General features: G+C 39.9%; 1 protein-coding gene and 1 long non-coding RNA gene across 3 annotated transcripts in view; one reads left to right on the top strand and one right to left on the bottom strand.

Annotated features, from left to right (window-relative positions):
* The window catches only part of ANO6 (anoctamin 6), a 219760-nt gene that overhangs the window by 16607 nt on the left and 177684 nt on the right, over positions 1-25469 (bottom strand). For both annotated transcript variants that reach the window (XM_082349376.1, XM_082349377.1), the window contains 7 exons: positions 24441-24583; positions 22197-22274; positions 17353-17578; positions 16135-16304; positions 15835-15932; positions 9445-9575; positions 2031-2236 (listed from right to left, as the gene is read on the bottom strand). In XM_082349376.1, the coding sequence (XP_082205502.1) occupies positions 2031-2236; positions 9445-9575; positions 15835-15932; positions 16135-16304; positions 17353-17578; positions 22197-22274; positions 24441-24583 (1052 nt within the window). The remainder of the gene's footprint in view (positions 1-2030; positions 2237-9444; positions 9576-15834; positions 15933-16134; positions 16305-17352; positions 17579-22196; positions 22275-24440; positions 24584-25469) is intronic.
* Positions 1-25469, top strand: part of LOC309608886 — a 542507-nt gene that overhangs the window by 342709 nt on the left and 174329 nt on the right. The window lies entirely within an intron of this gene.

Below are 25469 nucleotides of genomic sequence, written 5' to 3'. Positions count from 1 at the left end.
TGGAAGCTGTCACAAATTTTAATATGGAAAAAAGGATTGTCCATAGTTTAATAGATGATCGAATAAGCAATTTTTCTAGGGCATAATAAAACAATGCCCGAGTTATAAGAAAAAACATCTACTGGATGAGAACCAGTAGCACCAATTAGTGGGCGTGTGTGTGCACACACACATGCGCGTAGAGCCGTCTTAGAGACACAGCCAATACTCCATCTGCGCTAATGGCGTGGAGCCATGCTGGGGGGACGAGGAAAAGGTGCCTCATACAATCAGACCAGGACGCTTGAGTAATGGGGAGTAGGAGTCAATTGAATTTTCTGGTTTGCTGAAGGTCAAACAAAAATGCTTTTAGTTTCAAACCTTGTTGCTAAAAATTGCAAGCACACAAGTCCGCGTTCCTGCCTGGCTTCGTGTCGTATAGCATATTGAACATGACAGATTCATACTTTTATGACTGTGGAGCTTGAAAGGCCTCGCTGTCATATTTCTGAACATCAGCCTACGTTTCGCAGCGCAGTGGACGCTGAAGGTGGGGACTAGCTGGGTGTATGGAAACGGACATAATCTAGCGGTTGTTTTGTGTGTGATTTGCCAGCTTTCTCCAAAAAGGAGGGACAGCATGCAATCCAGATAAATTGAGGGTTCCTGGGGGGTGACAGCTGGGTTCCAGATAACTTGTCTTATGGTGTAAAACTGTGACCATGGTCCAGACAGTGACGCACTGTAAAATTCTTGTGCCTCTAGTTTTGACACCTGGCAAGGTCTACATTGTCACTGTAAATGATGATGTGTAATCAAGATGATAACAAAGCAGCTGCTAACATTCCGTGAGGACCAGGCTCCGTGCATTCCATGCATTAACTCACTGGCCTCCCTAAGCCCCCTTTGTGGTATATAATCGTCTGAAAATACGTGATAGGGAATTACTCGATTTACAAACGATAAAATGAAGCTCTGAAGGGTTAAGGCTTGGCCCAAGATCGTGCAGTTGGGAAGCTGCAGTGCTGGGAGCCGCGGCTCAGGCACTGCCCCACTCTGTTCTGTTTCTACAAGTGCTCGTGGGAAAAGGTGGCTGATGCAGGGTAAGTGTGACTTGATTAAGAAGTTGTTAAAACTGGGATATCACTTTGTTGGGGACTGTAATCTGGGAGTGAAATTGGCAGCGAAATAAGGGAGGAAATAGCCCTGGTTGTACGGGCATTTCTAGGGAAGGCGGTTCCCTGATGGGCTGGCATGGGAATTGCTCTGCTTGCCCGCTCCCTGTTGGCCGGTGAGGGCAGGGGTGGGGAAGGAGAGAGACTGTTCAGACTGGTCCATAATCGGTACAGGATGTAAACAACTGCGTTCTATTCCCTCATCACTCAGACACATGCAGGGCGTGAGGATGCTTAGCTAATGACCAACAGTGGGTAGGAAAGACCACGGGTGGTGTGAGGAGAGATGAGACGTGCCCTAAATCTGCCTCCTCAAGGAACCTCTGCCCCTGGGCACGAGGAAGGCAAGGAATGGCTGGGAATGCACAAAGCGTTTATACTTCATCATCAAATACTTCCTATTTTAAATTCGTCGTCTGGAATATACAGTAAAATGTGGTGGCATGATTGTTCTTATTTTAGGGTCTTCAAACTCTAAATGGATAGATTTCTATCTCCATTATTAAAGCACTGTTGGGTAACTCCTTTTATAGTCATGTGAGGATTAAAAGAGTTAGTACTTACCGTTAATACTACTACCACGTTTCTATTGAATAAAAACTAGCAAATGAGCGACAGTAGCTTAATGGTCACTATTCTTAGCAACTGCCTCTGTAAGGTCTTGTAATTCACCAATAATAATACATAATGTACAATAGACAAAATACATTAAAAAATAACAATTACAGTTATAGCAACTATGTTGTTTATATGAATGACAGTATTAGCATCTTCCTCCCACATTATGAAATACCCAACACTGGATTCCTTAGGAAGCAACCCTAATGCATTTTTGGACTTTGCAAGGTCTTCACCCTGTGAAGCCTATTTACTCACATTGGTCACCACAGCCATAATTGCTATTCCTTGCATGATGGGCTGCCATGCTCCGATGTCCTGGGCTTTTTCTGGCACCATGCGTCTATACTGGGTAGTCAGTTTCCACGCGTCCACTCTTATTTCCAATATATTGTTCACCAGAGCCAACAGAGGGGCCAGTGGAAAAGAGGCCACAAATAAGGTGACGAACCCAAACTGAATAACTGTCAATGGAATGGACACACATCATGGAGTGGTGGATGGATGCAAGGACAACACACATTCCTTTACTCTCGTTAAGAAAGAGAAAGGCAAACAGTGAACTAAATCCCAAAGAGAAAAGACATTCGTGGTAATAATAATGTTCAACAGTGAAAGAATCCAAACAAAAGACAAATATAAAACCTCTGGAAAGAAGACGAATTATAGCCTGTTTCTTTCACATATATACACTTAATAGGAATAACATATTTAAAAATCTTTAGTCAACCATAGTTATTTGCTAGTAATACACTTGGGACACTCTAAGCATATTATTCATTCTCACTGTAGAAATAATAGAATGTTGGAAGAGGATTTGTGATTTAGAGTTAAAAAAAAAGAAAAGGAATATTGTGGAAATACCTAACAAGCTAAAAAGAAATAAGAAATGTACCAAATGTAAATTTGGGAAGCCTGTGTTTGGAGAATGCTGGAGGAAATACGCTGAAAATAAGCAAATGAACAAGCTCCCCTGAGTCTGTGAATGCAAGTACAGCACATTCAGAGAATTTGGGATATTATTACAAATCATGGAAATGTATGCAGTAAGTGTCTTAATAAGTCAAAATATAATCCTTTTTCAGGAACTTTTGTTTCGATATTGTTGCAGTCTATATGGTCACACTAAGTCAAAATTGGGGTGGTGGCTTAGAAGTTCTTTCCCTTTGTCTGTAATTTACGTGGCTTCGCTATAGATGGGGCAGAAGAGATCTGGGGGAAGCTGTACCACGGGAAGGTAGGGTTAGCTATGATAAGGCCAGAGATCTAAAAGTTTCACACCCTTCTCTCCTAACTGGCGGACCTTTCAAGTGAATTAGCATAGGGATATAACTAAGACAGTGGATCAGAGGAAAGTTTACAGGCCCTTTAGGGCTATTGCTCAGCCAAGGGGCAGGGATCACTCTGGCCAGGAAGGGCAAGACTCTGGAGGCGGTGGCTGGGTAGGAGGAGCTGGCAATTGCTTCTGATATGAGAGGCCAGAAAGTGTCGCAGAAAAGCAGTCAGGGTTGGAAAGATCTGGCCAGTCTACAGGCCAGGCAGGAGCCGCTGTGTTCAGGGAAATCACACAGGCAAGGACCAGAGTTCGTGACGTTATAGAGTCAGCAGCATGTCACCGAGCAGTGATGTCAACATCTGTGTCCATGAGTCACCCAACCCTAAATGAACTCATCCGCCTCCAGGGGCCAGGCAAGCAAGAGAAATGTGTGGAATGGGTACAGTAACTGGCGAACTGGCAAGCGGACGTCCTAATGGAAGGGACTGCTCAGAGGCACCGTATTGGAACGAGGGCCCAATGCTGCCAGATCTCCTTACTATTCAAGAGAAGCCAGAAATTAGGACTTTATTAGCAGTAAAGCCAGTTAAAAATCCAGAGGAGAAAAGATACCATTCATAATGACAACAAAGGCACAGACTATTTAGAAATAAATTAGTGAGAAATGTTAAGATGGTTATGATAATTGACTTAAAAAAATAAAGAAAAACAAATGAATGATGAATGAATGGATGCACCATACTGTTAATTGGGAAGACTCAAGTCTGGGGACATGTCAGATTTTTTTCTCCAAAATAAAGTTTAGAATTTGAATGCAAATTTAGTTAATAATCCCAAATGGATTTAAGAAAAAAAGCTGAAAGGTGATGCTAAAGTTCTTCAAGAAATATATACAAGTACACAAGTGAAATAATGAGGAGGGATGTTTCTGAAAAAGGATAAAATGGGACCAGCTCTAAGAGATATTAATGTGTATTATATTGCTATGGTAACAGTTCAGAACTAGTGCATTAATAGAGAGTATGAATTAAATAGATTTCAAGAACAGATGCAGATATTCATGGGATTTTAGTATATTATAAAAATGATGTTTCAAATCAGTGGATTCAAGTATTGGAGTAATTAGCTAAATCATTAGAAGAACTGGTATGGAGACCTCACTTTTGATATCAAAATAAATTCGATGGATTAAACATTTTTAATTAAAAAATAAAGCACCAGAAAAAAACCAGCATGGTATAATCTGCTCTGATATTCAAGTGAGAAGAACTTTCTAAACAACTTTTGAAACCAAGAACAACAACAAAGGCCTATCAACTCAGCAAGGCAAAAAACATCCATTGTAAAAACAAAAACAACCCTTGCCTGAAACTTTCTCATGACCCTGAATTGCTCTCTGATACTTTCTATGCTTTCTTCTTTAAAGTCAAGTTTCTTGAAGAAGTACCTGCGCTGATTATCTCTCCATCACTCAAAGCTCTGCATCCTCTGTGGCCCTCACCACTGCACTGAAACTCGTCTTGCTAACTCTGTTGGTGGCTGCGCGTGCCAAAGCCAGTGTACGTTTTCAGTCCTTGTTTATTTGATTACTGGGCAGCTTTTCCCGCAGTGCCCTCCCCACCCCCACCCCCGCCCCCTGCCGGCAGCTTTTGATATGGCCAAATATTTTCCTCTCTGTGGAATGTTTTTCCCCCTTGATTTTTGTTTACTTAAATAGTTTTAAAAAGCCATGGTAGAAGTGTGTGTGTACACATACACACACACACACAGAGATATAAATTTTTAAAGATATCTAACTATAGTGCTTCTTGTATTTTTTCCCACAGTCCCGGCAATTAAGGGGACTTTATTTATTCGCTCTTGTTTTTTTGCCTCCCCCTCTCCCTTTTCATTATGCTCCTTTTAGTCAATATTCAAATCCCTTTCAAGCAAGGTGATAGCCTTCTCTGCTAGTTTTCTCCCAACTGTTCTGCTATTCTTCTTTCTCTTTGCGGATTTTTCTTCTCCCATTTACCCTTTAAACGCCCCTTTTCCCCAGGGCCTCATCATCAATTCTCTGCCTGGCAATGCCCGAATCACCCCCATGGTCTCACCCGCAGCTCCTCTGAGTTCCTGACTGGCAAATCCAATTTAATAACAGACCTCGCCTCTCAGATGTCTCATAGACACCTCACACTCAAAATATCCAACACAGAACCATGTTTTCAAAACCAACCCCTCTCCTTATATTCCACCCTGCATATTCACTCTCCTAGAAGTTATCTTAACAGTTCTATTCCTCACCTGCCATTCTAGTCATCTCTTTAACACCTATCTAATCTGTCTCCTTTTCCTCAGCCCATAGCCCCTATGTAGGTGCTTATCCCTTGTTGTGTGGGTTACCCGGTGTAGCCCCCTGAAATACCCTCTCCCCACCAAATGCAGGCCCCAACCAAAATATTATCTTCATTCTGCTGCCAGAATAATCTGATCTTCTTTGACATAAACACTATGCAATTCTCTTGCTTACAAATATTCCAAGGTATCCCTATTTCTTTAAGGATAAGTTCAAGTCTCCTGGTTAAGCACACAAGACCCATCATGATATACCCCTTGCTTACCTGATATTCCCACCTACGGATCCTTTGTTCTAGCCATACTTTGTTTACTTGCCATTCTCTGAACTGGCCAAGCTGTTTCATGCCCTTGTACTTGAAACTGCACCCATCTCTCTGCGTGAAATGTCCATTACCTCTATCACACTTTAGATAGCTACCTTCCATTCACCCTTCAACATCCAGTTTAAATATCACCTGCTCTAGGAAGTCTGATTTGTGTTCACCTGCTTAGCAATCCACCAAGTACTCACCATCCATTGCTTGGCCCTGGGAGGCCAGATACCAAGTCTTACTTTTCTTGGTATCCCCAGCAATTGATACAGTGTTTGGCAAAGCAGTTGCTCAATCGTTGTTAGATGCATGGATGAATGAATGAGTAAAGAGATGAGAGGCCTACAAATCCTCCCCAGTCACCTAGTTGCCATTTTGGAAAGTTCATCCTGCAAAGGTGAGGAAATGTCAATGCAGGTGGTGGGAAGAAACAGAGCAGAGATGGGGGAGTGGGGGAAGACAGGCCTGGTCCTGGAGAGTGCAGAGGAGGCCTGAGAGGGTGTAGCACTGGAGAGAGAGGGAAAGAGAGGGGTAGGTGCAAGGAGATGTTGAAGAACAAGTGGTATTAATTACAGTAAATTAAATGGAGAAAATAATATATTAAGGTAAGATCAAGTGAACATGCAAGGGTGAAAGAGGCAGTACCAGAGACCAGCAGGGCCCACTTCATCACTTTACTGCATTTCATCTGTAGCACCCGCCCACTGGGAAGGCATCATCAAGTTCTCGAGAGACAGCTGTTTGTGCTGTACGGTGCTCTAAGTACAAAACGGTATCCTGTGGCTTTTCAGATTTTAAGACTGACAGACTATTTCTCTTAGGTCCCAAGTCTGAGTTCTCAGAAGTCAGGACCATTCACCTGGGGAGGCAATTTTGGTTAACAACCCAGGCTCACTCTAATAATCTCAAAGGATGGTGGGGAATTCACTAAACAAAATAAAGAAATTTCACTCAAAACACATATGCCTCTATAGAACCTGGCGGGGGCCGCTGAGGCAAGGCCACTGTAAATTCAACTAACAGTTGTATTTGGGTGTGTTGCGACTCCAAGCTCAAGTCACTTGAATATTTCTGAGGGTCCAGGCAGTGGTGTCCCAGCTGAGGACTGAAAGATGCAAAGGCCTGAGTGCTAACCTCCAACAGGACCAGTCTAGCCAGGGAGAGAGGCATGCACACAATCACATACTATCAAGACAAGAGTCAAGTGCTATTGATACCTAGAGAAGAGAGCAGAAAGTCTGTGTGAAAAGTTGAGGGTTCCTGCTGAGGCTGGGTAGGAACTCTTCCAGGTAGAAAAGGAGGGAAAGGGTTTTCAGGCAGAGGGCAGTTGGAGTTCCCTCCATGCGGCAGAGGGGACCAGAGCTGGTAGCTGGGCGCAAGGCCTAACTAAGCAAGGGTGGGGGGCTCCAGTGCTGTCTGTCAGAAGATGTTTCCCTTCAGTAGCCAAGATGCATAATTAAAAAGGTAGATGGTGCTGTCATTAATGAATACAGGGAAAACTGGAAGGAGGAAACTGTGGGGATGAGCTCACCCCCAAAGGCACTCTATGTTTACTTTAGAGGAACAAAAATAATTCAAAGGGCATTTGGAAATTCTATCTCCCACAAACCAGAAGAACAAAACATACATTTCACTCTGGTGTTGAATACAGAATAACAGACTGCCTACTCTCAGAAACTGATTAATTTTTCTAATTCATTAAGGATTATTTGGATAATAGGAAAACAATTTAATAAATCTAAAAAACTGGGGGAGGGATAAATTAGGAGTTTGGGATTAGCAGATAAAAACTATTATATATAAAATAGATAAACAACAAGGTCCTACTGTATAGCAAAAGAACTATATTCAATATCCTGTAATAAACCATAATGGAAAAGAAAAAAAAATTTTTAATTTCTCTATAACCACTGTTATTCCATCCTTTCTTATAGGGTAGGGTGAGGCTGAATTATTATTTTATTATTATTATTTTTAAATATAGTTCCCTGTGCTAAAGAGTAGGACCTTGTTGTTTATTTTATATAAAGTATCAATAGTATGGATCTGTTAATCCCAAACTCCTAATTTATCCTTCCCCCCCTTTCCTCTTTGGTAACCATAATTTTGTTTTCTATGTCTGTGAGTCTGTTTCTGTATTGTAAGTAAGTTCATTTGTATCATCTTTCTAGATTCTACATATAAGTGATATCACATGATATTTGTCTTTCTCCGTCTGACTTATTTCACTTAGTCTGATAATCTCTAGGTCCATCCGTGTGAGGCCAAATTATTTAGTTGGTAATTATTTTAATGAGACTATGAAATTCTACAAGTCCTATCAATTTCTCCCCAAAGCATGACCATATAACTTTTCCTTTCAATACCATTTATTTGTCTAACTACAGAAAAAATAACTTTTCCAAGGTTTTTTTTTTGTGTTAAAATAACAAATGATATTCTGTCCCAGAATGCTGTTATTATTAATGCTGATAACAGCTCCAATAAGAAATATTTACAATTATGACTCATTTTGGAATAACAGGTAATTGTCTTGTAGTTCTTTTGAAAATAAACAGAATAAATAAATAAACATAGCTTCTACATTATTTACCACAGCTACACCCTTAATGGAACCTGGTCATGAAACATAACAAAAGCAAAAATGAAATTCAAATCAGACTCCCGGCCGCAAAGCATTGTTGACTGAAGAAGCTACAAGATGAACCTTTCACTCACTGAAGGAAGCAGGTGCGTTTCCATGTATAATGTATATTTTTAAAAGCAATTATTTTATATATAGAATGTGATTTAATAAAAACCTCCCTCTATCTGCAGACTGACAAACAGGAACCACAAAAGGGTGTCTCTACAAATACACAAACCCCCATGCGTAAATGCAAAGCCTGTCAAAATCCTTTCCTGTTCTCCTAAGCTTAAAAAACTGTAATTCAACGCAGTGGTGAGCTGAAAGGGCACAGATACAAAACATGTCTATTGTTAGCCTTCTATTAGATAAAAGTGTGTCATGCATAATAGAAAAGATGGTGTTTCCTATGGAAATCTATTTTGAGATGCATCCATTTAAAGGCAACTGAGAGCTCAAAATCAAGTTCAACTGAAGAGAAACAGAGCCCAAGCAAATACTACAGAAATGGACAAAGACATTCGAGAAGGAGGGGACCTGTGCTAAATCTTAATTCCAAACCAGCAAAATAGTTCCCGAATTCAAGCCACTGATTTGCCCTGAGGTCACTCAAGGAACCAGGCAGAAACCACTGGCCAGAAGACATAGATATAATGTCAAAGGCAAGTGTGAGATGTGGAGGGTGGGGGGGACCCTGTGACTCTTGCTCCCACGGGCTTTCTGCACAGGCTTGCTTATACGACTCTGTTCAGAAGGGTATTAGCCAGCAGCTGTGCTGCATGGACTCCAGCCCAGGCTGAGTCACATCTAATAACAGCTCTGAGTTCATTCTTAGACAACATGGTTAGGATCCTCCAACAATCAATGGTGAAGACATACCTCGATGAATATTCCATTTCATTGCTGGGTAATAAATCTTCAGCTCTGTACAACATCAATGTTGACAAAGATACACACGGTCACCTTATTTGAAAGCCTGATTGTATAATTTTATCGAGTGGAGAAAAACGGACTCCATTTCAATAGGCTAGATAATTATCTGGCTCTAGAATCGATACTTTGGGGATCCAAAACATGTTCCAATATAATTCATATCACCCAAAAATCTCACGAGTGACTTACTCATTTCAAGGTATTCATAAAATAATCCCAGTTTGCCCATGGGCTGCAGATGGTAGTCCTGTTCCCATCGTGGGGTTTTCTTTTCTGCTCCCGAAACTGTGCGACACCGTCCAATTAGATTCATGACCCAGCTGCCAAAAAAGATCAAATTATCAATCAGAATATTGTCAGACCAAAGGCATAAAAGTATTACTGGTTTTTCGAGCTGAACACATCATCTTCCCAAGAATTTAATTTCTTGTTTTCATGCTCAATTTCTTTTTATTTCTGCCTCCCTTCCCCAAAATATTTTGAAAAATAGTATTGACTACATACCTGGGTTTATCCAAATTGTAACTACTATGATTTTTCCTCCTACCTCCTTTTCATGTGGGCATTTTAATTTTTAAAAGATACTTTCCCCATTTGATTAACTTTAGTTTTGGGTTTTTTTTTCCATTTCCCTGCTATTATCGAAGATGGTCTTTCCAGACTGAAAATCACCAGAGAAAATAAACAAAGCATGGAGGCCAGTGTGGTCCAGGGCTAAGAGGAAAATAAGTCTGTTGGTTGTGGCGGGGGGTGGGGGAGCCTAAGAGACCACGGTGAGGGTTTGGGCCGTTTTTCACTCTGAAGGAAGTGGGGAGCCATTGAGGGACATGGAGCAGAAAAGGGACATACTTTGACACCGGATAAAACAGCTCCAAGACCCTATTTTCGGCTGAACAAATTAAAGACCAAAGAAGTGACATGCATCCTCAAAGTCAGTGCAGAGCTTGCAGGAAACACAGCCCCAACTGGCGGCCCAGTGCTCTGCCCCCTACTGGATGCTGCCCCGCAGAGCAGCCTGGTGTCTCCTCCTGGGTTATGCGGTTTTCTTTCTCAGAAACTTGTGAGCCAAATGAACGCGTCCCCACTTTTTTTTTAATGTTTAGAGATACCTCTTTTTTAAAAAATTAATTAATTAATTAATTAATTTATGGCTGTGTTGGGTCTTCGTTTCTGTGCGAGGGCTTTCTCTAGTTGCGGCAAGCGGGGGCCCCTCTTCATCGCAGTGCGCGGCCTCTCTTGTTACGGAGCACAGGCTCCAGACGCGGAGGCTCAGTAGTTGTGGCTCACAGGCCTAGTTGCTCTGCAGCATGTGGGATCTTCCCAGACCAGGGCTTGAACCTGCGTCCCCTGCATTGGCAAGTGGATTCTTATCCACTGTGCCACCAGGGAAGCCCCGTCCCCACTTTTTTAATGGCAATTTGAACTGAAAAGAAATCGGAAACAGTTGTCAGTGAAACAAGGTGTGCACCTGTATTCTACAGGGCTATTGTCCCCTGAAGCAACAGCTGGCTCGCGGTTTACTTGTCGACTTCATCAGAAGACGCACGACAACAACAAACAACTTAGCATCTGGCTAAGCTCCAGCTGACGACACAGCACGTTTGTGTGGATTTCACTGTAAAGACCATTGTATACGTTGCACGTGAACACGCGTGTGTACACGTACACACACACACACACACACACAGAGTGTAAGAGGTGAATTAAAAATAGCTGACCATGATGGGTTGCCCGTTGCTACTGATGTCAGTGTTAACTGTTCACTGACCACTCCCCCAGGTTTGCTAAGGGGAGATTTCTCTACAACGAAACATGGCCCTGGCTTCACAATCTTTCCCCACTTCTTTCTTCTATGACATTAGGGGAATAGCAGGAGGCTGTGGAAGTGGAGGGGATATGGACTCAGACACCCCTGAATCGGAATCCACACTTCATTGCTTATTCGTTATTTAACTTCAGTCAAGTTCACATAAAATGGGGTGATAAAACCTACACTGCCCAGGGTTGTTACCAGGATTAAATGATTCAGAACAGGTGAGGTATTTAGTAAACTTCCTAACACATCAAAATCCCCTGTGTGGGATTATCTTTTTGACCAATACAGGCTAACTGGCTGAGGCCAACAGTAAATGCAGCCTAAGTTACTTAGAATCTTGACTCAGATCTCACTCCAGCACTTATAAGAATGATGTGGAACGCTTGTTGCTGGTGCTACTTCCTAGGCCACAACCCAGAGCTCTGTGATCAGTCAAGTCTGAGGTGTGGCCAGGAATCCGCAGTTTTACAGACATTCCAGGGGCCTTGTCGCACACGTGGCACCGAGGACCGCACACATCCATCACCCTTCATGACACCCAAACTCAAGATCACTGGTTTCTACTGGTTTACTTTTCACTCTGCCTCACATTTCCAGCCTCAGCCTCTTGCGGAATCCTCTCCATGCCCCAGAGAAGCAGGTCTTTTACTATCGGGGACCCAAACCCATGATGACTTGGATTCAGGATGAAACTTCTGTCCTGGCAGCCACTTGCATGACTAACTCATCTGGTACTTGTTTCTTGTACCGTACTGCCTCCATTGCCTCCACCAATCATATTAGGTCAAATGAGAAGAAATGACTAGCTTGCTTTTCTGATCTTCGGCTCTGAGCCTCTTGTTCAGTCTGAATTGAACCACTCATCTGTAGCAGGAAATCTTGGGTTGCAGTCTATTCATCACTGCCCATGGTCTTTTGGATATTCTATTGGGTTATGACTCTAGTACAGGTATATCAATCTGACTGCACATGAGAATCACATACAGAACTTTAAAAAAATACAGACACTGGATACTTCTTCCCCTGGCCAAGGCTGGAAGCTTCCTCCCTCTACCAGGGGTTACAAAATAATTTTCTTAGCAATTGACCATGCATATTAGTGTAACAGTATCGTAACAAATTGCCCTTTACTGAGTACTTATTATGTGTAAAGCATGGTGTGAAGCACTTTACACCCCATTTTGTCTTTGTCTCTTCATTATCATATTTAATCCACATACCAATTACCATTTCTGTTTAGGACATTCCCACTTGCTAATTTTGAATACAAGCATCCTTCACCATCTGAATCTATTTTGCTCCTGAGTTTACTGTTCCTGAATTTTAAGACCGAGTGTGTAGAGTGAGGGATCCCTGCATTTAGGATTCTCTTATTGTATGTCTCTGATTCATTCTCTAGCCAAATCATATCTTGAGAGGAAACATTTCCTCTTGTTAAGAGTTTGCTTTTTCTTATTATCTGAATAGCGAATACTCACTGAGGAAAATATAGAAAACATATAAAGAAGAAAATTACGGCCATCCATTATCTAAACAGCAAAGGACAATGCTAAGGCGTTTTGGATATTTAACTCTATTTTTCTTAACATTTTATCATAAAATTTCTCCAAAGCAAGTAGCTTAACACAGGAATTGTACTAGCTTTTTTGTCAAGTACAGAATAAAATTCCCAGGCATGCCCCAACTATCAAAAAAGTGAGGCTAGAGCCAAAGGGCTCTAAGCTTCTTCTCAGGGTCCAACGAACAATTCTATTAATTTACTGATGTTTGTATTTGAAGCGTATGAGTCACTCATTCACTCAGTTGGCTCTTACTGAAGACCTACTAAATGCCAGGTGCTGACCCAGGTGCTGGAGAGACCCCCCCCCCTCCCCCCCAGATGGAGCCTGGATCACAGCACCACGTGGCCTTCATTTGCTCTGAGAATCCTGGTCAAGGACCCCAAGTGGAGTTGGGGGTGGAGGCAGGTGAGTATATGGTGAAATTCATTTCCTTTGTTCCTTGTTTCCTATGTTCCTTTTGACATATTTAAATGGTGTGAAAATAGCTACTAAATTTTATAAGTTTTCTTTTCCCTTCCTATGTATTATTGGGATGGGTGTGGTTTTGGGTAGCAAAAGTAACTGATATATCTTTAGTATGTTAAAAGTTTGTATGAAAACGTAGGAAGGAAACTGGCACCTTTACAAAGAGCAGATGCAGTGATGGGAAGAACCCAACCCACTCTCTAATTTGCCTAACATTTAGCGCAGGCGTCCCCAACCCCCGGGCCACGGACTGGCGCTGGAGCGCTGATTTAGTGCTCCTAGTTTTCAAACAAGGCTAGTAGAAGAAATATCTGAAGGCGAAGTTCAGCTCACTGGAACTTGCAACAATGTGCTTACTTGAAGTGAAGGTATAAACAGACCACAGATACTATAATACATCCTTTGTTTTTAAATATTTCACGTGAACAAGTTTCATTTTGTATGAATTTCTCAGTGAGTACCCGTTTAGGAAATATACTCTTCTCCTTGATTGTTTAAATCAGAAAATAGCTCACTGACAACAAATTATTCACAAAAATTTAGGGTTAAATAATTAACCTATTTCCTTCAGAAAATGCTTTTTTTTATTGGTAATGAGTTAAGCCTTTCCTCTATTTGATATATTTATTTTCACATAGAAACACAGTATTATTTGCACATGACCTACTTTTACTCATTGGGAAAAATCTAACTATGAGCCCAAGGTAAGGGCTGTCTACTGCACAGTAGGGCAAAAATATACTCATTTCACAGCTAAGATCAGAATCTTTTTTTGAGGGGGACGGTTTGAAGTGGGGAAAAGGGAGACGTCTTTGTTTACAGACAGACACTGATAATTCTCACTGAAGATGGGGGATAAAGCCCTGGTGAAGAAATGTGGAAGGACACACTGAAACCCAGAGGGTTTTGTTCTACAAAAACAGAAAGAAAAAAAAAAAAAAAGAATTTAACTGCTCTACAAAGAGAATGAACAGAAACTTGGTAATGAGGGACAGAGAAGAAAGGTTAGGGGAGGGAAGAGAAAGAATGAGAAGGAAGTTGGACGTGACGGGAGGAAGACAGGGCAGAAGGGCAGGATTCTAGAGCCCACAAAGAAGGGTGATAAATAAACAACAACCGCAGCAAAATTCCCAGGTGTATAGTGGGATAAGAGACTGAAAAGATGGAGGTTCTGCATTTCGAAATTCAAGTTGTTTGAGTTTCTCCTCCATGCCCCAAACATCAGTAAGCCCTGCTCGTGTGAGTGGTTTTGCAGGACACTGAGAAGGCTGCCCTCTGCGTTCAGGCTGGCAGGAGCAGAAAGTACAGGAGTGGGAGGCAAGACAGAAGAGAGATCAACAGTTTTGTGAGAACAGAAACTCAGAGCCAGAAATTATCTTGAAAAGGTTAATGTGGTAGGCAGAAAAACGGTCCCCCCAAAGATGTCCATATCCTAATACCCAGAACATACGAATTATGGTTGCAGATGCACTTAAGGTTGCTAATCAGCTGACTCTAACAGAGACGAGCCTGGATTATCCAGGTGGGCCCAGTGTAATCAAAGGGTCATTAAAAGTGGAAGACGGAGGCAGAAGAGAAGGGAGGAGTGAGGGAGGGAGATGTGACCACAGAAAAGAGTCACAGACCTGCAATCTTGCTGGCTGTGAGATGGAGAAAGGAGGTCACAGACCAAGGGATGTCGGTGGCCTCTAGGAGCTAGAAAAGGTAAAAGATACAGATTACCATAGAACCTGAAGGAAACAGCCCTGCCAGCACCTTGACTTTAGCCCAATGAGACCTCTGCAGACTTCTGAGTTCCAGAACCACAAGATAGTAAATTCGTTGTTGTTTTGTGGGCTTCTTCCCCCTATTTTCTTCCTGTTGCCATTAAGTTTGGGGATACTTGTTGAAGCAGCAACAGAACACTAATACAATAAGCTCCTTGAAATATGCAGAAATTGCAGATGGCACTGGACTTGTCCACTGTGATATGGGATCGGACTTATGTGAAAATTAAAAGGACAGGGTGACCTCAGCTAACATCTGTTCTTCTCATTTCTAGGAAAAGAACAGTAAGTCAAAACTTTTGTAGTTATTTTAGACAACCGTCTCTTAACACGCTATGTAACCTGGTGCCTTAGGACCATTAAGAGAACCTCTGTTCTTAAAAGCACATGCGTTTGGAGCCATGGGGTTTTACATTTGAACCCCACAGTAGCCTCTTATTGGCTACATGAACTTGGGCAAATCGTTTAACCTCGTTAAAACACAGATTCTTCATTTGCAAAAGGGAGGTAAAAATAAGGATTGTTTGGATGATTAAATGACAGAGATAAATAAAGCACTTAATACAGCGACTGGCACATACTAGGAACTCAACAAGTTACTATTACTGATTTTTAAACGCGTGTATAAAAGGAGGAGAAAGTTGTAAGAAGTTGTGGAAAAACTTAGTTCGAAGCTCCAACAAGGGCCACCTCTCAAAGGGCTATGATCCAACAGCCACCAACAATGGGCTAATAGGCAAAAACTACAGCAGATGGGGATTTTTGTTAAATCTAAAGACGGAGGTTTTTAAATATAATTCTTAAACACTGGATACATGTACACTGTTGGTTGGATCATCTTATCCAGAGACCTTTAATAAGCAGAGGGTCTACTCCATTTTAGAAGTGGCTGCATGCAGCTAGACAAGCAGGGAAATGACTTGGATGGGTGGGCCGTTCTATCCCTAAGATCACACGACTCGGTACTCACGGAAGTAACACCTCTTGTATGTTATTCCAGATCGCTTTTCCTCCCATGATGATTATCAGCTGCGTTGTCAGCTCAAGGAGACAGCCACCTGGGTCACACTGAAATATTAAAAAGAAAGTCCTATTTAAATTTTAGATGGGTCTAACATGAAAAAGTCATTAATTTTATTTTTTCTGATATTCTTGTTTAGGCTAAAAAAAAAATCTAAGGAATGTACAATGAAGAAACTCTTCATTGGGCAAGTGAGAGAAAACATGGAACAGCTTAAATTGTCAAGAGAACACAATTCTACATTCACACCTCTTCATTTCTGTATTTTCCGAGCCAATAAACTGGGTCTCCTGGATAACCCACAAATTTGCCCTTAAAGAATGCGATGTAGAAACACGAAGAGTAGTAGTTGACAAACTGGAATAAGAACATCTTCATGGTTAGGCTGTTCTCATAATCAGTCTGGGTCCTTGGGAGTTCTGTAGTTAAAAGAAATGTTAAGATTTTAAAATTGTGAACAGCTTTGAGACGGTAATCAAAGACACTGATACATGAGTTAACATGATTTAAAAAAAAGTTCACAGTTTCCACTTCAACTGTTTTGAATTTCTTAATATAGCTACTATGTTAATTCCAAGTTTACACATTGTTGTAAGAGTCTCTCCCCCATGAACACAATATCCCACAAGGCAGAAAACAGTCAACTGTTCCTTAAAATTTATAAGCACAATGATATCAAATAGGCAAGAACTGTCTTCTTTCAATGTAAGACAGAAAATTAAAGTTGAACAGCCTGCTAAATGATATTCTCTTGTCTTCCTGAACTGCAATAAGGTAGGCCTGTTGAAGAAAACAAACAAAACACGGGGCAACTTGCTAGAAGCATTTGGGGAAGACAAAACGGGTCATCCTTCTAGTTTAGAATTTAAATCGGTCTTATCATTTTCAGAAGATGACCACTCCAAAGGTGACCATTTGTAGAACGACCCAGCCAAATGCAGCGTGTGGGAAGCACTTAACTTTGGCTACTAAGCAGCTGCCTGGGATACAAGCCAGAGAGAAGAAACCTTTATTATAAAAGCCAGAGCTGATGAGTGTGGAGCTATATTAATATGAACAGCGTGGGAGGAAGACACATAACACTGTGATTGCTTGTCCTCTCAGCAATGCGGGAGCAAGCAGATCTGCCACTGGAACCATGACCCTCTTCCACTTGTTTGCAATAAAGAGACCATTTACTTTCAACAATAGGGTACATGATCTAATGTAACTGAAAATATTATTCAGCACTGATCTGTTTACACAGAGCTTGGGCATTATAATGATTGTCTTTGCTTTGTCCCTCTTACCAATGCAAAGCTAGAGATAATTCATTTCTCGTACAGGCTAGAGAAAATATGTTTACACTTGAAATTTTCTAAAAATTGTAACATACTGGAATTGAAATGCCTAAAACATACAGTCTCTATTTTTACCTGATTCTAAAGATGGCTTAGAAATCACGCTATATATATAGCAGGACCTTACCAAAGTTAGTAATCATGATTGCCACTTTCTCATATATGGTGTTCAGGATCATGATGATGATAAAGCTGATGAGGGAAGCGGTGATGGACGTGGCCATCTGTGGAGTCAGATACTTCTGGATTGGGTCTGTTCCATTAAGGTTTTTGGGAAGTTTTGCAGAAAATACAATGAACACTGAGAGCCTGTAGACAATGATCCCGATAACTGAAGCAACGATCAAAAGGATCTGAAAACACAATAAACACAGCAGCGTGAGACTCACAAATACACTTTTACACTTAAAAATTGGCCCCATGCCCAAATGGACAACATGCATTGTGAAGTGATGTAAATCTCACATAAATGCCACAAGAGAGGTGAAAATCAGGCACGTTAAATTTCAAAGAAAGGAGAAGAAATGATGGCAGTCAAAAGAGTTGGTGCACCCACTAATGGAAGATGTTAATAGCAGGAGCAGCTGTGAGCAGGGAATGAGGAGGTCTGTGGGAACTCTGTACTTCCTGTGAATTTTTCTGTAAACCCAAAACTGCTCTAAAAAAGAAGGCCTAATAAAAAGAGGGAGAGGGGGAGGGGGGGAGAGAGAGAGAGAGAGAGAGAGAGAGAGAGAATATCTTCAGATGGAGTAAAAATGGAGTAACTGGTAGCATGTTCTGGTAGAAGAAAAAAGTCTGTGATAGCAGAACCAGTGAAAACATCCCTTTGTAGAATAATAATTATGGAATTATTTAGGTTATGAATGAGTGGGTTTTGCTCATTTGTAATCCATTAAGAGGATACGTTTCCTTCCAACAGAGAACCTATTACTGACTCAGGGGTCAGCAGGTGCTGGCTGTTGTCTTCGTTCCCGTAGCTGAGGAGATTTTGAACAGGACCAGTGAAGCTGCAGAGATGCCCCAAGGTCACTATTGGAAATGGCAGCAGGCAGGTCTCTGATGATAAACGCTTCACACGCTTTTCATACTCGGATCTTGAGACCTTAAACTGGCAGTTATTTATACCTGCACTTGCACAGGATTCATTTTCCTAGTCCATTGTAGTTTTGACTGCATAGACCCAAGGTCAGTGGGGGTGGTCTGAAACATAATCTGCGTGTGGTTGGTAGGGTTTCACTTCCTTACTAGGCAGGTTTTCTCTGGCCCCTGAACAAGGTACATCAAAGGTCCCATTTTTAAACTGCTTTCCTTACATCTACCTTCTTGGACACACTCCAGAAGCATGTACTCAATGTCTCTGATGGCTCCTGATGACTGCCGTGATAGAGAAAGCTATAAAGAATATGAATTTCAGTACCAAGCAATCACGTCGTGTGTTTACAGTCACAGAGGGAGGCTGGTTTCCACCTGTGGAGGGCAGTAGAGGGAGTGATCCACAAGCATGGCTGGACTCCCGCGTTCGAATCCCAGCTCCACCACTAGCTGGGGGGACCTTGTGCAAATTACTTAGCCTTTGGGGGTTTCAATTTCCTCACCCATATAATGAGGGGATAATAAAAGCCACTGATTTATAGGATTATTGTGAGGCTTCAATGAGTTACTACAGGTAAAAACAATTAGGGCATTAAGCCCTGGCACATGAAAAGTACTATCTAAACGTTAGCTATGATTATGGTGACCAAAGTGTTAAAAAGATGACTTTCTTACTTTTTAAGCTATCAGTTTGTAGAGAAAGTATTATATTTCCTCCTTTAATCTCATTATCTCCTTTTCTTCACAGTTAAGCCTTCATACTTGTGAAAGGAATAACACTGTGTGTGTGTGTGTGTGTGTGTGAGATTAGATGTGAAAATTAATTAAGGTTGAGAAAAATGTATCAGAGAAGGTATATCAAGTCTTCCTCTCAGCATAACCCACACAGGCCATTTAAATATTGATAGTATATATATATTTTAAAACTCTGCTAGTAATTTTTAAAATGACATATTAAGTAATTATAATATGTAAGATTCTTTAATGCTTACTATTGCTTCAGCACACATATATTTTTAAAATCCTCACAACCATCCTGTGAGGTAGGTAGTATTCTCTTTTTACAGATGAGGAAATAGAGCCACATAGAGATGAAGCTATTTGTCCCAAATTAAGCAACTAGTAAGCGAGAGAACTGAGATACTCAGAGTCCAAAGATACACAAACCTTTATATGGCACTGCCCCCTACATGGCTTATGAAATGAATTCTAATTCATTTCAGAACTTTTACAAACTTGACGTGTTTCCATTTTTCTTGAGAGCACTTAAGGGGTTCAATATTTCTTAGGAAACAGGAAAACTTTTCATTCTCCTTCCTCAAGTTGCTTACATATCCTCTTTTCTGATCATAACTTTAATATACGCTCATTAGAGAAAATCTGAAAGTACCTGCTAGTGGACACTGGTTGCTTTTGCTGCGCTGGATCTGTACCCTGTCTTAGAAGAGGACCTAGATTTTGCTTTAGAGTAAATAATCTCCCTTCTGTTTTTAAGTCTAGTGGTTTGGGCTCGACTGCCCAACCCTCCCCAGGGCTCCAGATGTAGATCCCAATTGGTTTGACACAAACAGGTGTCTCATCCTATTGGCCCCAGCACCTGATTCAAGGATTGGCAAATAACCTATTAAGAGCCACCAAGATGTGAGGAGATATGTGCTAGTGCCCATGAAAGACGAGCTTCCTCTGTCAACAGGGGTTGCTGCTAAAGGAGACCTTTCTTGGCTTGGATGTGATGTGAGATCTGGAAAGCTGCAGCCATCTTGCACCCATGAGGGATGCCTAGAATCACCATGCTGGGACACCACTGGACACAGAGTGAAGACAGAACAAAACCAGCCTTGACATCATCTGGGCTACAGTATCTATTCTTGACTGAAGTCATACCTCAGATATGAGATTTTCAGTTACAGGAACCAAGAAATCTCACCCAACCCCATTTTCTGGTTGTTGTTTAAACCAATTGGAGAGTGATTTTCTGTCACCTACAATTGAAAGACTCCAACTATCAAAATGAAGAATAAAAAATAAAAATAGAAAAAAAAATGTATCTATACATAGGTGTAATTCATTCAGAACTATGCGTTGTTTTCATATAAAATATTTTACATATTAATTTTATTCTTAAGCCTATCATAATCATGACATTTTTACATGTCATAAAATATTTTCGTGGACATACTTTTTCATGGCTGCACAATATTCTACTGTATGAAGGGTTGGAAGGAGGACATTTTGGCTGAGGTTTTATATATATATAATATATATAATCAATATTTATATAACATTTATATATAAACAAAAATATTTATGTATTATATATGTGTATATATATATATGTCTGACTTCTACTTGCCATTGTTTTTTTTTTTTTTTGGTTTTATTTTTTTCTTCATTGAAGAGGGTTTGAATAAAATGTTAAAATACTTACAAATTTCATAATATATGTGAGCTATAAAACTTTGCAGTAAAATGAATGTCCACATACCTCCCACCCAAATTTAAAAATACATTATTACTACTACCATGGAGATACATATTATATATGTGTGTGTGTGTATATATATATATATATATATATATATATATATATATATGACTTTTACTTGCCACTTTGAAATACTTCCTGATTAAAAGTTTTTAAAAGCTGAATTAGTGGATTAAAGCATATGAATATTTTTGACTTTGACATGTACTGCCAAACTGCTTTCTAAGAAGGCTGGAGCAGTGTAAAAATCCAATAGCATAGGTATGAGAGTACTATGGCACTTAAGCCTTACAAACACAGAGTCTTATCACTTGACAGGTGAAAAATTGTATTTCACTTTAATGTGCACTGATTTAATTACCACTGAGGTTTGACATTTGCCACGATATTTTTTCCCTTTCTGAATGTGTATTCATCTTCTCTGCCTTCTTAGCTCCTGAGATTTTTGGTGTTGTCTCAGAAGTGCTCTGAAGTATTTACGTATTGAAGGAATTAGCCCTTTGCCCTATTTGTTAACAAATATTTCCTCTGGTGTTTTGTTTAAACTTAGGACGCTTTTGATGTATGGAAATCTTTAAATACTTTCCTCTGAAACTTCTTCCACATCTAGAGATTGTATATTCATCAATATTTATTTCTAGTTTTTTATGGTATTACTTTTTAAAATGTTTTTTAATATTTCTGGAATTTATCACAGTATGTGGTTCATAGCATGATTTCAATCTTTTTTTCCCAAATAGCTAAAAAGTGTTCCATTACCATTTATTGAATAATCTTTACTTATCTCTCTGATTTGTAATGCCTTCCTTTTCATATATTAAATTATTAGTGAGCCCATATCTGGGCTTCATGTCCTGTTCTCTAAGCTGGCTGTTCTTGAGCTAATAAAACTCTCATTATATTACTTATTATTATATTACTAATATGATTTTATTAATAATAAACCCAAAACTAATTTCATAAGTTCTGATATTTTAGAAACATTGTCTTTTTATCTAGAATCATTTGTTTAAGGCCTCTTTTATGTCTTTCAGTAGTTTTTATGTTTTTTTTTTATAGTTCCTATTATCTTTTTGTTAAGGCTATTCCTAGACATTTTATATTAGTTGTTACTCTTGGAGAATTTTAGAATTCTTGATGCCTCCCGTCTGGTCTCTTCATTAGAAACTTGAAAATCCTGAACCACAGATCTGATTTAAACAAATGAGGTGAAAGGAGCTGGAAGAGCCACGGGTAGCAGAAGATATTGTGAAACCTTGAGAGTTGCTCCATGTGGTGGCTGAGTTGTTCTCTGGAAACAATCTTCTCTATGAAGCTACATAGTTTCCAGCTCGACTTTCAGTTTTCTCAACATTTAAAATTAGATACTAGAAAAATCTGTGGCAGATTCTTACCCAGAAAAAGACAGCACTGGCACAGAGGGTTATACGTATACACTTTCCCCAGGTGGTAAAGGGAATACGCTCTTCTTCCTAATTAAAAATAAATAAATAAAAAGAAGTTTAGTCAATCAAGGGATTCCTCCAATGAAATGATTTTCCTCCTAATTGGTCACTGAATCCTAGGCTTAATTTTTTTAAAAAATTAGTTTTCAGACACAGCCTCCTTACTGATAATTGCATGTTTGCTTGTTAACAGTTTCAGACATACATACAACAAAACATGTTCAGTGTTCATTTTAATAAGTTTTTGAAAATGCAAATGTGAATAACAAACTGTTTATCTGCCATGATCTGAGCTCAGGAGTCTGGGTATCTGACAATACCATTCCTGAGCTTGTCTTAGATTTTAGAAGTGACTGCAGTCATAACCCAGAGTCTGTGCAGGACAGAAAGTGTCACAGATGTCTGCAAGTACTACGGAGCCAATGTGTGTGTTCTGGTTGAGCTTTATGTATTAATTAGGTATAACTATGAATCTTTAGAGTGTCCATTTTATAGTTTATATGAATATATGTAGATTTTTCTAGAAATGAAATCAACAGTGTGATTATAGCTGCAAACAGGTACATGGCATTTACTCTGTGCCAGGTGCTATTCTAAGTAGGTTCTATCCATTAACTCAATCAATCCTTACCACAATCATATGAGGAAGCAACTTTCTTATTCCTGTGTTATAGCTGGGGAAACTAGGGCACAGAGAACTTAACAAGTTGTCCAAGATCACTCAGCTAGTAAACTTGCTATGTTCAGATATGAATTCAGGAAGTTTTGTTCCCAAGGCCTCACCACCACACCGCTGGCCTCTCTAGACATTGAGGACGTGTTCTCAATCAAGGTAAAATGAGGAAGAACGATAAGGAGAAATGAACCTTCATCTTCAATTTTTTAACAAGCAATGTTACAATGGAAATTTAACTTATGAGTTGGCAATTTTAAATTTAAAATGGACAGATTTAAATTTCCAAAATGTCTTTTCTTCAGTATGTTTTGTATGTTGCCAATAACATAAGCTTTTGTTTTTCAGTATTCAAAAACGTTATGAACATCCGATTTTGTCTAAGTTTCAGCTTTCGTTATGTACAACCTTTCACCAACACATGCTTTGACCCCCATCTTTCGTCGTAAACAATGGGAACTATTCATAATGGGGATTATTTAAAACTTGTTACATTGTAAAAGACAAATGTCATTTTCTGTTAGGTAACTGAACCTCATTTTTTTCCATTTATAAAATGAGGAGGTTGAACTGCTCCCTCCAGACCCTTTTACTGCCAACATTCTGTAAATCTGTGAGTCAATTTATAAAGTCTATGGTTGGAGACATTTTCAGATGCTTTTGATAAAAGCATTTTCTTTCCAAGAGTTATTCATATTCAAAACCTACTGTCCTTATGCTGATGACTACAAGTACAATTAGCTCCAGATTTTCTGTGTTGATGGCAAGAGGCAATAATGCAGATGATTGAAAAAAATTGTCTTTCACTGGCTTTGGAATGCTTATACAAAGAGATTATATAGTTTTATTTTTTAATTCTGCAGCAGCAGTAACAGCAGCAAATTTACCTTTCCAATTAGATAAAATGATTAGCACAGGGCCTGAATATAGTTTGGCCTCAACGGATTTCTTTCTCCGATTTTAGGATAAGAGTCACCCTACTCTGTGCACATACCAACCAGAAGGGGGAGCAGTGACCGAGGCGTAGTGCAAGACAAAGGAGCTAGTCTACGATGAAAAGGTGGCTGTAATAATGAAGGACCATGTGAAAAACTGAGAATCAACTATGAAAACCAACGTGTCTTTCCTTCTACATCTATGTCATAGAGTCTAATTTTTATTGGTACTATGAAAGGACACAAATCAACGCACCTTTTCTTATACATTTATGTAAGAGGTTTTTTTTTTTTCATTTTTGTTATTATGAAAGAAGGGACCACATTTATCTCCTGTGCCTACTGTTCTTAGTAGTGCTCCTTCACTTTGGCTGTACATTAAAAATCACCAGAGCAGCTTTAAAAAAAAAAAATCCTGTGCCAGAATGCACCCCAGGCCACTGAGTGGCAGAGTATATAGCGACAGAAGACGGGCATCAATATTTTTTAAGCGCCCGCCCCTACTCCGTGATTCCAATGTGCAGTCAAGGTTGAGAACCCCTGCAATAAATAGACTGAATTGCATCTAGATAACATACTCTTTACCTGAGTGATCTCATTTATCACCACATGAGTACACCGTGCCTCATATTCTGGCCGGGGTTGTTCTTCCTGCTGTAACTCGACAGTGTCCCATTCGTACTCAAGTTCTGCCTGGCGTCGCTTCCAAAACTCCAAAAACAAGGTAACTACCGAAGAGAGAACAGCATCATGTGGATCTTCAGTGATGACTGATGCTTCAGAAATCTGTACTGAATACTATTAATTAGCCACAACACTTCTGTATATGGTCAATAAAATCTAATTTTATTTATTTATAGGCGATACTAATATCTAAAAGAGAGAAAAATGAGTTAATGCTTTTCTTAAAAGGAAAATGTTGATAATTTATTCAACTTGTGAAAACAGACTATAGGTCATGGGAAGGGTAGTAATGGGATGGTCAGAAGGCATCTGATTGTGTCTACTGCTAAAGCACCTGCTCTTAGCACATTATTGCCAACAAAAAAACACAAGCAACTATTATAATTCAAAGCAGTTCATGGTCCATCCTTTAGTCTGCTCCTCCTTGCACCCCTCTCTCTCTCTTCCCTCCAAAGGGCTTGGGGGTGCAGGGATGAGAATGCTTCAGTGGTCCCCAAATCTTTATTTTCCACCACCCAAGTCACCCCAATTAAAACAATATTCTTAAATGTGGAAAACTGGTATTTTTCTCAATCTTGTGTAAAGTATGAATAAAATAATTTTTAGAAATCATTATTTTTCAAGATTTGTAACTTCAAATACTAAACAGAAACAACATTAAATGTTCGTTGAAAAATGTGGTTTCAGGGTAAATCCCCTAGGCCCTTCTTCCAATCAGACTGTTACCCCTAAGCCCTTCCTATATAGAAATTCTGGAATAAACACTGTTCCATCCACAAATATTTTTGAGTCTCTACTATATGCTGAGAATAAAGAGAAAAAAAAGATATGGTCCCTGCTTCAAGGAGCTCCTAGGTGTATAGGAATTACAGTGAAGTGATAGTTACAGTGGACTTTTAAGACAGCTGTGATCAAAGTAAGCACGAGGTG

This window comes from Balaenoptera borealis, assembly GCF_965194805.1.
Source record: "Balaenoptera borealis genome assembly, chromosome: 13".
NCBI lineage: Eukaryota > Metazoa > Chordata > Mammalia > Artiodactyla > Balaenopteridae > Balaenoptera > Balaenoptera borealis.
This window is presented reverse-complemented; position numbering and strand designations above follow the sequence as displayed.